A 17,555-nucleotide genomic window follows, 5' to 3' on the forward strand; every position below is an offset into this window, starting at 1 on the left:
CCATCCTGATGGCTAACCAACTGGCTTACACTTATACATGTCTGCCACGACTTCCCCTATCCTTACAAACTGTGAGGTAAAACACATCCTTCCTCCATTAAGTCACTTCTGACAGGAACAAGAGACATAAGCAATTGATCTTTAATGCTTACTTTCTTGTTCTTGAAAACATGCTATACATCCTAGGAAGGAATCAAAGGTCTTTCCACTAAAAGTAATCAAATAATGGAGTCTAATATCTGCCTGCTTAAAACTCAAGTCCTTCATTTTATACTCATACCATGGATCATGCCTACATCCCTCAAATTTCTCTTTTCTTTCTTTTTCTTTCTTTTTTTCTTTCTTGTTGTGATTAGAGCCTTGTCATAAGCTGGAAAGAAAGTACACTGTAATCTTCACTTCATCATGAAGAAACAAAAACTCTGGGCTTTGGAGGGTTTGGGATGAAGCCACTTAGCAGAATGCTTACCCATCACACTCAAAGTTTGGTTTGCTCCCCAGCGCTACATAAGCTGGGCATGGCAGTGCATGCCTCTACATCCAGTCTTAGGGAGACAGAGGAGGATCAAGAATTTAAGGTCACCCTCTGTTACAAACTGAGTAAGGTCATCCTGAGCTACATGTGATCTTGTCTCCAAAAAAGCAGGGGAAGAGAAGACAGCAAAGCAGCTCAGCAGGTACAGAGGTGCCTGCTTTCAAGCATGTCGGCCTGAGTTTGACCCCTGTGACCCACAATATGAAGGAAATAATCAGCTCCTGAAAGTTGTCCTCTGACCTCCACAGGGTAGCATATACATGCACATACAAACACACACACACACACACACACACACACACACACACAGACAAATAAAGAAATGGAATAAAAAATGTTAGACAGAAAGTTTAAAGATTAATTTAAAAAGCAACTTGGATGCTATGATTCAGTCACAGCCTCCCTCAGAGCTCTAAGTAGCACAGCTGGAATTAGAATGTCATCCATCCAATTGGAGGCCACGTTCCCCCTCTTCTACCCATCGTTCACTTTTCCGTCAAGGATTTAAGCATTTACTAAGCATACTGGCATTCCATCTGAGCTAGGTTCTGTCTGTGGGCAAGACTTGCCCCCAGGGGACATGAGGATATGTACTTCATCACAGTAGCACAGGGACCCAATATGCCCTGCCCTCAGCTCGGCCTGCCTCGATGGTTTGGGGACACTGTGACCTGTGATCCACAAGACAGAACAGCGGGAAGAAAGCAGGTAGAGGGAGCAAAAGGACTATCCACTCTGCTCAGCGTTTCTCAGCAGCCCATCACATCCTCAGGATAATTCACACCTGCAACATGAAGCCCAAGGCCACAGGCGTGTGAAAGCCCACAAAGCAGCATGCCCTCTAGGAATCATGGCTGCTCTGGAGCTGGGGCTGGTGCTTCCTAACATTCACTGTCTACACCCACAAGGCATGGCAAGAGAAATCTTGGCCAGAGAGCTACTGGCCTGGCTGCTGTCAGGTTTCTACACGGAATCTTGGACAGGTCACTTGATCCCCGAGCTCCTGGTTTTACAGCCTACAGAAGATTGCTGGATGACCTGCTCTCCATGTGCTAAGAATGATACCGTCATTTAACTGCAAGATGCGCTGATTCTGAAAATCCTCTCAAGGAAGTGTACCAGCCAGCTTTCTGTCACTGTAGCAACTACTAGAGACCAAGAGAAGGGGTCTCATTGGGCTCAGTTTTGGCAGTGCAGGGCTGGCAGCCCCGTTGATTTCAGTCATAAAACAGCATATCATAGTGGGGCAGATGGGGGAGCAGATGTTTACCTTGTGGGCGAACCCAAGAGGGAAAGAAATTCAGAATGTGGAATCCCAACACCACCCCCAAAGACCTCTCAGCGGAGCCCAGCTTTTGAAAGGTCTGCCACCCTCCAACAGTATCAAGATCGGAACCACCCTTTAACACAGGAAAATCTGGTAGATATCTAAGATCCAAACCTCAGAGGGCGGAGACATAGTGCCTGCCTAGCATCCACGAGATCCGGCCTTCAATCTTCAGTACCACACACATCAATTGTGGTCCAAACCCAGCACTTGGAAGGTAGATGCAGAAGGATCAGAAGTCGAGAGTTACCTACGGCTACATAGCACATCTGGGGCTACATAAAAACCCCATCTTAAAGAAAAAAACATGGTTAAGAAAGTGGCTTAAAGTTATGAGTCATTGGCACTTTGTCAGAGGAAAGGGCTGAGTGTGAAATGGTATTTATTTTGTGTCACCTATCACGGGGCAACTGAGGAGCCACTCATATCTTGTCCTATCAGGGACAGGCAGCCACGTGTGGAGCGACTATTGTTTATCTCCTTCTGCTTGTGTGTATTATTAGCTCTCTACGAGCCTGTTAAGTGGCATCTCATCCTGACACCAGGTTCCGTCACACTGCTGAGGCTAAGGACATCTTTAGAGGTGGTGATCACAGCAGAAGCGGTGACCATGACAGTAAGTCAAGGAACGCTACCACCACAACTGCCAAGCTAGCACAAAACACTGATATGACTCACACCACCAGTCATCCAGGACACTCAACCAAGCCGCCACCATCTCCACAGCCAACATCAAACCTGTGTGCAGTGGCTCAACCACAGCTGCCGGTAGAATGACAAAAGATCGATAATATCACTAATAAATATCCACTGCCCTACCACAACCAAGAGGCCACCTCCATTAACAACTTCAGGAGCATCTACCTCCTGGAGAAACTGAGGCCCAATGTTCATCCGGCCATCCAGTCCAGTCTTCTTTATACTGCTGTTAAATGTGTCCCCAGAACTGACATGCAGAGATTGAATGCACAAAGTCCATTAATAGTGTTGGGAGATGGGGCCTATGGGAAGTCATCAGGATTGAATAAGATCATGAAAGTGGTCTTCCATAATTTCAATAGTGGCTTTCTAAAACAAACAATCCATATACACACATGCAGAGAGAAAGAGAGAGAGAGAGAGAGAGAGAGAGAGAGAACTTTCTAGAACATCTCCTACCTACAAATAAAGCTCACCATACCAAGCAAATGCATGAGTCATGCTCTTGAAGTTCTAGAATTGTGAGCCAAGTGAGTAAACCTCTTTTCAACTATCTAGTCTATAGTTTGCTGTTACAGCTACAGAATACGGACCAAATACCCTTTTGTGTTTCATGTATCTCACTAGATAGTATTTGTTTTTACTATTTTTCTAAAGATTTATTTATTATTTTATGTATATGAGTACACTGTAGCTCATCTTCAGATTGTTGCTGTCTTCAGACACACCAGAAGAGGACATTGAATCCCATTACAGACAGTTGCCAGCCACCATGTGGTTACTGGAAATTGAACTCAGGAACTCTAGAAGAGCAGTCTCTCCAGCCCTACTATTTTCTTTTAAAAGCTTCTCTTACAGTATCAATCACTTAAAAGCTAATACTGAAAACAATATAATAGTATAATTATAATAATAATAGTAATAATAATAAGCATCTCAGTAGGGCCAGACAGATTATACTAAGAAACTCTGGGGGCAGATTCAAGGTCACTATATGACCAACTTAAAGGCCTTCCCAAAAGATGAGAGCTTTGTTTTCAAAAGTGAGCATATTGCTAACCTGAGAAAGGTTCGTCATACAGCTATTATCTTTATAATAGAATAATGCCTTTTGGATGACATAGGCCTCATGATATACTGTCTCACAGCTGGCTTGGCTCATTTGGGAGTTATAAAATGTGTGTTGTGTGAGTTATAAAATGTGTGTTGTGTGAGCATATGATTCACGTGGATCAAGGTAATCAAGCCATACTGACAGAGAGATCAAGATTCTGGTTCCTGACTGACAGAGCTAGGCAGAAAGGTCAGATTCTTATCCACTATGTCCTCTTGGAATTCGTCCAAGGAGAACTTTGCTCAGGAATCTTACAACTGTAAGGAGCATGAAATGGACCCAAATGGGAGTGTCTCAGCCAGGGCTAAAATCAGTGCTCCCTCCCGGTCAGCAGCTTCTGACACACTGCGCTGTCCTGCCACATGTATCCACAGAAGGTTTGCTCTCCTTCTTTATGGTCAGCACCTCCTCTATGTCACCAACTCCAAGCTTTGTTCGCAGCATGAGATGGGAGGAAAAGCTCAGAATTGGGAGCCAGAAGATTCATCTCCACTCTGCAGCATTCCTGGGTTGTTTAACCCTTCTGACCTTTGGTTTGCTTATCTGTAAAGTGAGGGTAAGAACTGTAGTTCATTTACCATGAAGCTATTCAAAGAATCGGAAGAAAGCAGAGCTACAAAAATTACTTTTGCACACTGCAAAATAACACAGAGAACAGCATCATATATCAGAAACACAGTGTGTAGGAACATGGCAGCTGACAGTGCTTACTCTGCAAAAGTTAGGACCTGAGTTTGAATCCCCGGCATCCACGAGGTTATACAAATGACAGTCATGGCTAGACAGTATTATAACCTCAGCAGTTGCAGCAGGGACAGGCAGGAACAGAGAGAATTGGCCTGCGAGGCTAGTCAGAAACAACTGTGGATTTCCTGTTCAGTGAGTAACCCTGTCTCATTCAATAAAACTGAGAGTGACAGAAAAACACAAACATCCTGCTACAGCCTCCTCAGGTACATGTAAGGGTGAGTATGTGCACGCCCTTACACCCATGCAATGTACACTAGAATAATTTAATTACAATTAAACATAGTGCTTATCTAGCAACTAGCATGCATGAGAGCCTACATTCAATCTACAAAATTGAAAAAAATAAAATAAAATGAAGCATGGAATGTTCCATGCCTGTAATACTAGCACTTGGAGGATGAAGGAAAGAGAATCAGGAGTTCAAGGTTATTCTTGACTACCTAGAGACTCTAAGCACAGCTTGAGATCAATGAAAAACTAACCCCCCCAAAAGATAGATAGATAGATAGATAGATAGATAGATAGATAGATAGATGATAGATAGATAGATGATAGATAGATAGATGATAGATAGATAGACAGATAGATAGATAACACACACATATGTGTGTATATATATGAAGCCTAGAACTATTATATGATCAGTTGATCAGCACTGGCATTTCTATAAATGTGCCCAAGATTTGAAAACACAGTCTTGAGGAGAAATTTGCCTATTCACGTTGATAGACACATTATTCACAGGTAAAATAAGCTTAAACACACAAGGCCATGAATCCACTCGTAAAAAGCATGTTGAAGCAAAACCAGAGAGACCGAATGTGGGATGCTGGTTGTTGGGGACCTGGAGAATGGAAAGAGAACGTGATTGGTTAATGAGTACAGATATCGCATTTGGGAAGAGTAAGTTCAACAGATAATGGTGGTGGCAGCTGCCCAACACAGATGTTCTGAAACTGGACTTTACAGTTAGAAATGGCTGTGATATTGAGGTTTATGTTACATATTTAACCACAATCACTGAAACAAGAATAGCATGAAACAAATGTGAAGTCTTGTTATTACATCACACTTGTAAAAGAGGCCGAAACGGCCACAGAAAGCCAACAACTGTGTTCATCTTTACTAGCCACCAAGTCCCTTGCATTCTCATGGGCTCCTGGGCTCTCGCTAGGCCTGAGCAGGACCCTAATTACCATATATAAAGTTCACTTCCTAGAGGAAATATAAGTCAAAAAACAGCCATGAAAGCTTAGAAGGAAGTCTAATTCAAGGACAGTCTCACTTAGGCAATCACAGGCAAGAATTACGGTCCTTGATGCTTTTTACCTATTATATGGCCTATAACAAGGGTCTCACTAACCAATGACTTCATCTTCCAGGGGCTGCCTGAGGTTTTATTTAATATCGTGCTTTCAGGACTCCATTTATAACACTCAATCCAACATATAGCACAACCAGTTCCAGCGATCCCAGGTGTGTTCATGAAAAACAGAGAAACATCCTCTCAACAGGTTGAGCATGAACAGTAAGTTCCCGGCAGATCATAACCACAACCAGACACTGACCACAAACAGAGACTACAAAAACAGTCAAGAGGGACAACATCCAATTTGGAACCCAGCTCCAAAGCTTATAGAGCCAGTGTCTTGGGAAATTCAGAGCTTTTGAGATTTTTCTCCCACTTCCTATCTGAAGACTCTCAACAAGGACAGCTTATAACAAAATTTTCCCTTATATGTATATGTGATGTATAAATGTACCCTGTGCCATTTCAAACCACACTATAATTAATCCAATACATAGGTATGTTAAACTATACAATGACCTGGGGACTAGTTCAGGGGCAGAATACTTGCCTATCATTCACAAGGCCTTGGATCCCTTCCCTAGTAATGTCAGGAACTCTATTTGTGTCTGTGTGTGATATTAGTGCCAACTTGACAGGATCTAGAATCACGTTGCCTCCGGGGAAATTATCTTTACTGCATTAACTGGGGTGAGAAGACCAGCCTACAGTGGGTGGCGCCATTCCCTAGACTTCATAGATGAAAAAGGAAACAGAGTAGCAGTGCGCATTTATTGTTCTCTGCTTCCGGCTGTGGATGTGGTTGTGGCCATCTGCTTCAAGTGCCTGATGCTTTGACTTTTCCACCATCACTGACTGTACGATGGAATTGAAGGGTGAAATTAACCCTTTCTCCATTGAGTTCCTTTTGTCAGGATAATTTTTTTTCTCATCTTCAGGAAAAGGAACTAAGATACAGTACATGGCTACACATGAATGTTTGTATATGTGAAGGCGCACATATGCATGTGGGTGGATGTAAACATATGTGAACATATGTGTTGAGGCCAAAAGGCAACATCAGTGTCATTCCTTAGGTACCATCCACCCTGTTTTTGAGACAGGGTCTCTTCCTGGCCTAGAAATCATCAAGTAAACTAGGCTAGCAGGCCAGAATGACTCAGGAATGCACCTGTCTCTTCCTCCCCAGTACTGGGATTAAAAACACATGTGGAATTACAAACCCAGAAATTTTTGGTGAATTCTGGGCTTCTAACTAAGATAGTGCCAAATGAGCCATCTCAACCCCAAAGATTATAAGCTATGCAATTCTGTAATGGAATTACATTTTTAGGTACGTGACTTCAGTCATCAAATTAAATACTATTCTTAGAGCTGGGGATACAGCTCATGCACAAGACCTTAAAGAATCCACTTGCAGCACCACAGAGGGAAGAAAGTGTTTATATATGTGTGCACATACATATATGCATTACTTGCATTAAGACACAAAATGGAAACAAACAACTCCCCTAAAGGAACAGCATACTAATGTTGAGCAAACACCTCAACAGCACAAAGGCCGTAGTGTGTCTCTGAGAAGACTCTTGCACCAGCTGATGTAGACAGAGTTTTCAAACTCAGCCCAGGAAACAGGAAGAGAGGCAGAGAGGCAAATCTGGTTAGCCAGCCAGAGGAAGGGATGTTAGCAAAGTAGGTCACTCTCGCTCACGCTCACGGGCTGGCCTGGAGAAGGCTTTCAAGCTGAGTCTTTTGCTTAATGCTAGCACTATATGGTTTAATCACCTCCTGCTGGCAAAAACTGTGAATGGTCCAGTACAGTCTCCAGATCTACAAATAGCCTCTGAAGAGCAGGGACTGAGAGACAGCTGCCATTCACTGAGCCCCAACTCACACGTTGTTCTTGGTGGTTTCTCTCCACCCTTCACCTCATCTTCATTACTACCCTCCTATCGGGTCCCTCACTACCTGGTTTGATGGAGGAGGCCAGAGGGCTCAGAAGGATCAAGTAAGACCAAAAGCCACACAGCTAGAAAACAATGAAGCCTGCCAGAACTTGCACTCACTCCCAGACAATCTCTAAACCACGTTCATAGCTGCTCAGTGTACCTTGAAGAACAATTAGCAGGTGTTCTTCTCTGGCAGAATGAAAGAGCTTGTCTGTGGTTGCTTAAACTAATTTTCTGGAAGGTTAAATACACATTCTGCATATTTGCAACAAGAATGACTAAAAATTAGTTTCCAGCAGATACTAGCATGCTCTTCTCACTGGTCCTAGCCTGGATGAATCTTAGGTACCCAGCCTCAGTGCCTGAAAGAAGGTCTGGTATATCACAGCTCCTGTTTACCCAATCCCAGTTATGTGGCAGGCACTGCCTAGATGTCGTTGAACCCCTACAACAACCCAGGAGGTGGTAACATCTATCTCCATCTAGACCCAGAAAGATTAAGGAAACATCTTGTGTCTCAGAGCAACCAACAGCTGTGCTGATGTGAACTTCCTATTCCATTTGTATTGCCTCCTCTTCCCAGGTTCAGCAAATAAACTGTCTTAAACACTTGTCCCCAAAATTCAGTGTTAATCAAGAATAGAATCCATAGGGCTGCAGAGATATCTGGGAACGTGTTGGACCTGAGTTGGATTCCCAGAACCCACATTAAAAAGCCAGGTATGGTAGCACACATTTGAAATCCCAATGCTTGGGAACCAGAAAACTAGGCAGCTCCTAGGCCAGACGAACAAGCCTACCTAGTGAGTTCCAACCCAGTGATGACAAGCTCTGTCTCTTAAACCAGCTGGTCAGACAATACCTAAGAACTATATCCTAGCATGACCTCTGACCTACACACACACACACACACACACACACACACACACACACACACACATAGGAAGTTTATTTTGGTCCCAGTGAAACACACAGCATCATAGCACAGAGTTAAAATCATGGAATCAATGTGGTCTGCCACAGAATGAACTTGCCCAACTAGGGCATGCATTTGGAGGTTATTCTTGCTCAGATTAAAGGCTGAATGATGAACTTTGTATACACTGTATATACATAGTATAATAAACTTTTGTATACACTTTATATACATTGTATAATAAACCTTCTCTAAAAATCAAATAGGATCTAGTCAAAACTGAGCCAAAAAGTAGTAGTGCTCTCCAGAGCCACAGAAAGTCATGAGGGCAAAACTGTCATGGGCTGAGAAAAAAAAATAGTGTTGGCATCTCTCCCAGAATCCACACGTCCTCCTGCTTTAACTACATAAGCACTGAATTGGCCATACTGAATCAGAAAAGAAACCTGGTCAGATGACCATCAGGCTTGTGCTAGCCACCTATCAGAAATCCCTTCACTAACTAAAGGGATGTGAATGTAGTGGCCTTTGGATTCCCTGCTGGTCCCTGTGAAACTGGAGATGCTGTTAGAACCCAGGCATGAGGTAGCCTGACAGCCTCTGGCAAGATGACCGATGATATGACAATTCCCTACTGATCTACCACCTAAGCCTTCGGAGAGGGGAGAGGAAGAAAAGAGGGAGGAGAGAGATTGGAGGGGATTTAGGAGATTTATCTGGGGAAAGGAAAGATTAGAGGGATTTATGGAGACCCAGCCAAAGGAAAAGCTCAACAAGTTAACCCCTAAAGTCCTCCCCTGAGAGTACATGGATGTCCACCTGAGACCAGCCAAACACAATTGCTGAGTGCTCAGTTGACAAGCTTAAACCACAAAGTGAGGCTGGAGACCCAACCCTCATTAGACGCTCTGGGAAGAAGCTCGAGCCCAGAATTTGATTCCTAGGTCCCACTAAGCTAGACCATTAAGACCACCAGAGCCAGTAAGCCACAGTTACTCTCCTAACCTGCAGCACTGTCTGCACACTCCTGGGGCACAGTAGGAGATTCTTAACCAGCCTCTCCCTCCGCTTTTGTTCCCTGGCCTGAAAAGTCAGTGTTCATCACTGCAAAGCCAGAAGTCTCTCCTCTGCTCAAGGCCAGTCCATGTTCCCTGGAGCAAAAGCTAAAGTCACCCACGAGTAATCTCATTTCTTCTACCCTTCCTCTTCCCCTCTGTCCTCTCTCTCCACGCCTTAGCTGGACTAAGACCGTCACAGCTTCACTTTGTCATCTCTTTTCAATTTGTTTAGAACACAGCAAGTACTACAAAGATAACCTTAGATGTGTAAACCAAATTGATATCATACCTCCCGACAGACTGAGGGCTCCAAATTAACAGCAAATACTGCAGCCGGGTAAGCCTCGCCCCTTTCTAGTCTTTCAAATGCTCTACACACATGCTAAGGATCTGGCTGAACTCAGAAGCAATAGTGTAACCAACAGTGCAACTATGCAAACCGAACCAAGTAGCTTTGTATTCTTTATATGCAAGGAAACCCCCCATCCTGTCCCCCATGTCACCCCCAGTGCCCCACTCCCACCAAAAAAAAAAAAAAAAAAAAAGAGAAACCTATGTCCCATCTAGGATTTCAGACAACTCACTTTTGGCCTTAACAGGTATGTTTAGTGTGTGTTTCAGCAGTGTGTGGGTGGGACAGGTGGGAAAGATGGTTCCTGTCCCCCTGAAATATTAATTTATTCACCTTCTAAATCAGCACCCAACAGGCACGTGATTTATGAGATAGATTCATTGCCACTCCCACTATTCAGGATAAGCAACTGGTCTGGGCCATTTCATTCACTGCTTGAATGGTCATAAAAATATCCCTCCATAGCCATCGAGCCTGGTGACAAATGCCTTTAATCTCAGCACTTAAGAGGCAGAGGCAGACAGATCTCTGTGAGTTCAAGGCCAGCCTGGTATACAACTCGAGGCCAGGACAGCCAAAGATGTTGCACAAAGAAAACCTGTCTTACAAAGGAAAATAAGTCCCTCTATGGGGTTGGAGAGATGGCACGGGGTTGGTATAGAGGACTTGTGTTTGATCCCCAGTATCCAGGGAAAAGCTGGGTTTTATGTTGTTTATAACACCATGCTTGTAGAGACAACCAAATATCCGGGCTCCCTGACCAGCTAATCGAGCTAATAGGTAAACTCCAGGCCAATGAAAAACCCTGTAATAAAAACTCTGTCTCAAAAACCAGGACCCAAGGTTTACCTTCAAATGCATGCACAGCATGTGCTCACTCATCTGCAAGCATGGTCTCCCACACACACACGCACACGCACACGCACACGCACACGCACACGCACACGCACACGCACACGCACACGCACACGCACACGCACACGCGCATGAACACATATACACTTAAATAGAAATGAGGTGCACCTAGTCATACAAGGTAAAGTCTGAGGAGCAACAATTAGAAATGCCTTCCAGATACAAGTGAACCACAAAATAGTGGGTTGTCAGGACATTTGAAAACCTCCCCTACTGTTCTCTGAATGGTAGATGTAAAATTTCCGGGTTTTTTTTTTTTTTTCTTTTTCAGAAGGAGCTAAAGGATATCTGTGTGGCTGGGGAGAGGGCTCAGTCAGTAAAGTGTTTGCCTTGCAAACACGAGGACTTGGGTCCAATTCCCAGAACTCACATTTTAAAAAAAAATTTAAATAATAAAAATAAAATGCTAAGCATGGTAGCATGCACTTGTAAACCAGCTAGAGAAACAGAGGCAATCCACAGGCTGGTCCCTAGGGCTTGCTGCCCAGACAGTCCAGCCTACTTAGTGAGTTGCAGGCCAATGGGAGACCCTCTCTCAAAGGGGAGAGGGTTGGGCCCTGAGGAAAAACAGCCAAGATTGTTCTCTGGCCTACACACACTTACATGTGACGTACATATATACATGCACCTGCAATACAGAGACACACAAACAGGGACACACATACACACACACCAGTAAAGATGCCTCTAACAGCCTAGCAAATGCGCCAACAGAAATGTTTACCACTCCTAATTTGCTGTTACACAACATTTATTTGCTCTCACTGTGTGCCAAGGATCTGAAAACATGTTGTTGATTAATAAACAGTAATTAAGTCTCACCATCTCGGTCAGAGATATGGTTAGGTTCTGGGATTCCCCTTTGCAGGATACTAAAATGAAGCACAGAGGTTGAATGTATTTCCTGGGGTCTGACTTGAAGGTGCCTTAGACACACCCATATCTGCTCCTGACCCCCCTCAATTTCTTCTTCAATCCTCTTGATCCAGTCATCTCTCCCTGGGCCCCTAGTCAGTAAGGTCCCCCTAAGCACACTGACAAAATGGCTTGACCCTCTGCTTCTAACATTAAACCTTCTAGACTGTAAGGAAAAATACTGGATAAGATTGCCAAATACAAGATTACAAACCCTGGCTGAATCTTCCTCCGGGATTGTGTTTGTTTACTTTTTTTTTTCAAAAGCACAAGTTTCTGACAAGGATTTTTCTGCCTTAGGGTCTTGAAGGTGTTTGGTGAAGGTGTGGGGAGCAGGGTACTGGAGCTATTGGGCACAGAGTCCAGTTATTATTGTCAACACCTCTAGTCCCTACTAGATGTCACTATAAATAAGAGAAAAGTCTAGATTTAAAACCCACACAGAAGGAACAGAAAGTGACATCTACAGGAAGATTCAGACAGAGATCACTAGACTTGGCCCAGGGTGAGCCAGACGTTCTCAACTGGGAACCACTTCTAGCAAAGTCAGGGAAATGGTACACTGGCAATAATCCAAGAACTCTGAAATCTTTGCACATTTAGACAGCAAGTTGTTCCTAATTGTGGCTTATGTGCACCCTTATTGGAATTGGCTTTCCATATACTAAAAATGCTTTTTTAGATTATCTATAGTCTTGACATGTAACCCAGGCCTCACTTAGTAGGCAAGCACCTACCACTTGGCTATCCCCTACTCTCATGTTAAATGATCAGTTTTAGACTCTAAAGTAGCTCAACGGCCCTGAGGATCATGAAGGGCTGTTCATTCTGGAACTGGAAAGATGTCTGGGTCCGTCTGCCACACGAGCATGAGGAACTGAATTTGTATTCCCATCACCCACATAAAAGCTGGCCATGGCGGCGCTCATCTGTAATCCCAGCACAGTTGGATCCCTGAAGCTCCTCAGCCAGTGTTCAGTGTGAGACCCCAATTTTAAAAGGCAGACAGCGAAGGAGGGAGACAGTCAATGGTGACCTCTGACCTCCACATGCATTCACACACGTGCACACTCATGCCTCCTCTGCCTAGCTCTGACTATCATCTCCATCACTCAGTAGTTAGCTTGCTAGCTCACAGTCTCTCTGTTGCCCCATTCCTCATCTGAAAACTAAGGGTAACACTAATGTCATAAATTTAGTGTGGCAGCTAGATGGATTAATACACACAAGGAACATAGAATAAATGTCTAGTGCTTTGTATACCTTTAAGAATGCCACCATAGGCCGAGCAGTGATGGCACACTCCTTTAGTCCTAACACTTGGGAGGCAGAGGCAGATGGATCTCTTGTGAGTTCAAGGCCAGTCTGGTCTACAAAGCTAGTTCCAGAACAGCCATGGCTGTTACACAGAGAAACCATGTCGGGGGGAGGGAGGGAGAGAATGCCCCCATAATTGTCAATATTATTGTGTCACTCAACAGTTTTTATCTTATCATTTTATTTCTAGTACCATCCTAGGTACCCTGCCAGCACTACACCAGGGAGTTTCTGAATTATTTTCAGACAAATGGTCCCCTAAAAGGGAACCAGCTCACAGGAACACAGCTCAAGTCCATGAAGCTGTTCTGCCTGAGCTCAGGTCAGCATGAAGGCAAAGCTCCATCCTTCCGGAAATGGAAGCCTCTCCAGTCAACCCAAACAGCATGTTTCACAGCACAATCTGCTCAAAACCGGCTCCCTGAGCTCAGCAGCCTGCTCACTGCAGAGGTGCAGGTATGGTGTCGGGGCTTCGCCAGAGAAGAAAGCCTATGAAAAGATTGTATCCCCCTGCCTTAAGGCTGGAGGTGAAGGGGCCCTTCAGGCAGGCAAAAGACACATAAGGAGTTCACACCTGAGGGAAACCTCAAACCTCAATCTCCCATCTCCTCACCTGCAGCCATATGCCAGGTCCCTGGCTGACAAGCAAAAGGTACATTTCTGGTTTCCTGTTAACTCAGGCATCTCAGATGCACAACCTCAAACCTCAACGATAAATTTTAAAAGTTTGGGCCAGAAGTGACCTCTTAGCCAGGAAAACACACACAGACACACACACACACTGAAAAGCTAAGAGCCTTCTTGTTTTATTTCCACAAAGACAGCAAGTAGCAGGTGCACAGAGATGCCTTCCCTGGTACCCAGCAGTCACAGCTGGGTGACCCTGTTGAAAGCTCAGCCCACTGCACAGGACTGTCCCAGGAATCTGGGAGCACAGCTGAGAAAGCCACCCTCCAACTTCTCTCTGGGGGACCCACTGCAGATGGGGTGACAGAGGGGAGGAGGGAGATAATTACCAATATTTAGCTGTGGAACTCTGCACTTAGAGCAGGCTTTAAAAATGGGGTCCTGGAAAAAGCAAAGCAAGCACTGAAATAAGAAGGTTGAGAGGGCAGGAGGAAAGAAAAGCACCCAGCAACACAGATATGTCCGGGAATCACCTCCTCTCTTTCTCCGTGTCATCAACACACACACAACGCCAAAACCCCAGCAAAACGCTCACTTCACGCAGCACGTGTGACAATGTATCTTCATGGACAGATACTGATCAAACCCAGAAACCGATCAAGTCCGGGAAGAAAATAACTTCAACTTCAGACTCATTCAGCAGCGCTGGATTCTTTCACAGCCCCTGTACCTATCTGAGGCGCTTCAAAACAAAACAAAACCAACTCATGCGCAGGAAGGGAACTGCAGCTGTACTGAGTGGCACATGTTCAGAGCTCTGATGACACACACTTTTGATTATTTCTGCTTTCTTGAGATATAACCATCAAGCATGAGCCTCAGAGAGAACCGCCCCTAAAGAGTCACTGACCCTCCTCCCACCCGGACATGCATCCCAGAGCGTGAAATGTACACACAGATGAAGCTCTGCCCACATGTCACTCTGAATACTGCGAAATTCTTCCCTATCATCCAAAGTCTTGCCTACACCTAGTACGTGCATATGTCAAATCCATAGGAGTATATGATGTAAGGGTAGGACCAAAAGCTGAATTTCCTCGTGACCACTTTCGTCGACCTAGTGCGCCCATACACACGATGAGTAAGTACACACAGCCAGCGATCAGCGAGATCCACCATGCTCAGCCCACAGTCACGCGTGGGGAGAAAATCAGTGGAGGGCGGTGGTGGCAAGGGAAATGGAAAGTCGCCCGCCCGCGTGGGTTGTTCTCTGCGCGCCCTGCGCTCCCCTCCCCCGCTCAGGAGAGGTGTCAACCGTGGGCGCAGACCCACGCGGTGGACTCGCGGAGGGTCTCCGTAAGAGCGGACTATGGGACAATGAGGACGCATCGACCATCCAATTTCTGCCGCGGTGACGGTGGCGACGGTAGCAGCAGGAGCCGCCGATGCAGCTGCCACTTCCACCCACTGGTCCCCAGCACCCACTTACGTTCCGAGGGTCTCCTTGAACTCGAAGATCTTCTTGATGTCTTCCGCTTGCTTTTTCCAGGAGGAGCTGCTCTCGCCATTCTCCCGGGCCATGGCAGACTAGTGCTGTAGGGCGGCCGGGGGTTGAGCTGGGGAAGGGGCGCCGGAGGCGCGGCGCGGGAGCCGGGGGATGCCGGGCGCGGGGATGCGGAGCAGGAGGATGCGGAGCGCAGGGAGGCTCGGGCTGCCGCAGAGCTTCCTCTTCGGCAGTTTCCTCTTTCGCCTTGGCTGCTGCCACCGCGGTCCCTCCCTGGCTCTAATTTCTACTGCTCTCCGGCACAGACTTCCTGCCTCTGCCGCCGCCTGCCAGCCTCACTTTCTGCTACTTTCTTGCCTGGCTCCTGCTCCCTCCCCGCCGCCCGCCCCACTCCCCCAGCCCGCCTCCTCCCGCGGGCTCCCCGCCCTCCCAGTGCACCCGGCAGCCTCCCCGCCTCCCGCGAGGCGGCCTTCGGGGATGTCCCGCTCCCCCTCCCCTCCCCAGGAGCGCCGTGCCTTGGGCGCCGAGGTGCAGCACTTGACCACGGAGCCACGCACGCTCCCGGGCCGTCTGCGCACCCTGGGTCCCCGGGCGAGGGCGGGTGGGAGAACCCAGCAGGTGCAGGGCTTTGGAACGCGCGGGGGAGCCCTAGCCTTTAGGGAGCTTTATTATGAAGTCAAGGCTGGGGGCGCCCGGGCTTTCCCTCTTCGAGCAGGAGGGGGCGCCTCTGCTTGGCGCTCGGAAGCTCTCGGCAAGGTGGGGTTGCGCGGCTCACGGATTCGGGGCGCCCAGGGCGGGGCGCCTTCGCACACCCAAGAGCTGGTGACCCAAGCCTGCTATGCAGGAGGGCGGGCGGGGGCCTTGTTGTCAAGGCAATGGGCGGCGGCCTGGATGGAGCCATCGGCGGGCGGGCGTTGACTCCTGGCCCCAGCTTTGCCCCAGCAGGCGCTCCCGGAGCTGGGCAGTCTCCTCCCGACTCGGCTGCTGGAGCTAATTCGCATTGCACCAAAATCGGCTTCACGTCAATTTCGGAGCGGCTAAAGGGAACCTCGGGGTGTACCGGACAGGCACGCCCGAGGCGGGCTAATCACCGCCTGGTGGTCCCTTTGGAAGCAAAACTCCTGGGGTTATTTGGCGGCCAAGTGATGGGTGGATGCGGGATGTAGTGGCTGGCCTGGCCCTGGACTGGAGTGACTGGACTGACTAGTGTTTGAGCCCTTCTGATTTGGTTTTTCTCTCTTTGCTCCTGATACTTTGAGGCTGTGGCCAAAGATTCTATGGAAAGGTAATGTCTGGTGCCTTTCCCTTCCGCCTTCCCCCACCAGCATACCCCGCAGGTGGCAGGTGGCTTACTTAGAAGGTTAAGGTAGAGACAGAGAAACAATTTCCTCAGGCCTCTGGTCTCTAGAGTGAACTTTGACCTGCCCACTCGCTCCAGGTAGTCATTCACCTGTTAGAGGACAGCAGGCAGGGTTTCCAGTTGGTCCTTTGGTCCAACTGGCAGGGACTACCTCTTGATAGGAAATTTCAAGTTTTCTTTGTAGCAAGACTTCCTCTCCCTTAGGGCTGCTCTGCTGAATTGAGTAAACATCCCTGTCTCTTGACTGGGGACACCTGTCCCATTTTCCCAGGACTGTTCCAATTTGAGAGGGGGGGGAGGAGGTGTGAATCTGCTTTCAGAAAAAGAAATCCCCCCCAACAACTCCCTGTTGGTTCTGACTGGCCAGAGGCTCTGGGTTGGAGCTCTTTGGAGACCCCCAAATCCATCTATCCCTGGATTCTTAGTGCTGTCTTTCTTTCTTTGGCCCTTAGTCCTAAGCTCTTGAAGCTGAGAACTGCAGAGAAGAGGGTTCTAACTATTGGTTGTTTAGGAGTGTGACAACCGAGTCGTATGATCATCATGTTAAGTGTACTTTCACAGGCCTGGATGCTGTATACACCCAGCCTATGGGACACACAGACACACACACACACACACACATGCACACAGGCTCATGGTGGTGGGGGTTGGGGAGAAACAGCCTATTGCTCCTAGGACCATAATGAACAAAACATGAAATTAAATCAAGCACAAGACAAAATGATGCAATCGAGAGGCATGGCAAACACAAGATACAAGAGGCATAATCTAGCAAACTGACTTTCAGTCAAGTTTTCTTTCATAATCAGACCTTATGGAAACATATTCTAGAATTTAAAAATCCAACCCAGTAAACAGATAAGGCAGTAAGAGTCGTTTGTCATGAGGCATGATCTACCTAGGGAATG

At 46.6% G+C, this 17,555-nt stretch overlaps 1 protein-coding gene across 1 annotated transcript in view; it reads right to left on the reverse strand.

The window, feature by feature from the left end:
• Nucleotides 1-15,552, reverse strand: part of Camk1d (calcium/calmodulin dependent protein kinase ID) — a 386,144-nt gene extending 370,592 nt beyond the window's left edge. Inside the window, exon 1 of the mRNA XM_028764793.1 lies at nucleotides 15,273-15,552. Within this exon, the coding sequence (XP_028620626.1) occupies nucleotides 15,273-15,364 (92 nt within the window). The 5' untranslated portion in view covers nucleotides 15,365-15,552. The remainder of the gene's footprint in view (nucleotides 1-15,272) is intronic.
• Between the last annotated feature and the right edge of the window lie 2,003 nt (nucleotides 15,553-17,555).

Source organism: Grammomys surdaster, unplaced genomic scaffold, assembly GCF_004785775.1.
Source record: "Grammomys surdaster isolate TR1022 unplaced genomic scaffold, NIH_TR_1.0 146, whole genome shotgun sequence".
NCBI lineage: Eukaryota > Metazoa > Chordata > Mammalia > Rodentia > Muridae > Grammomys > Grammomys surdaster.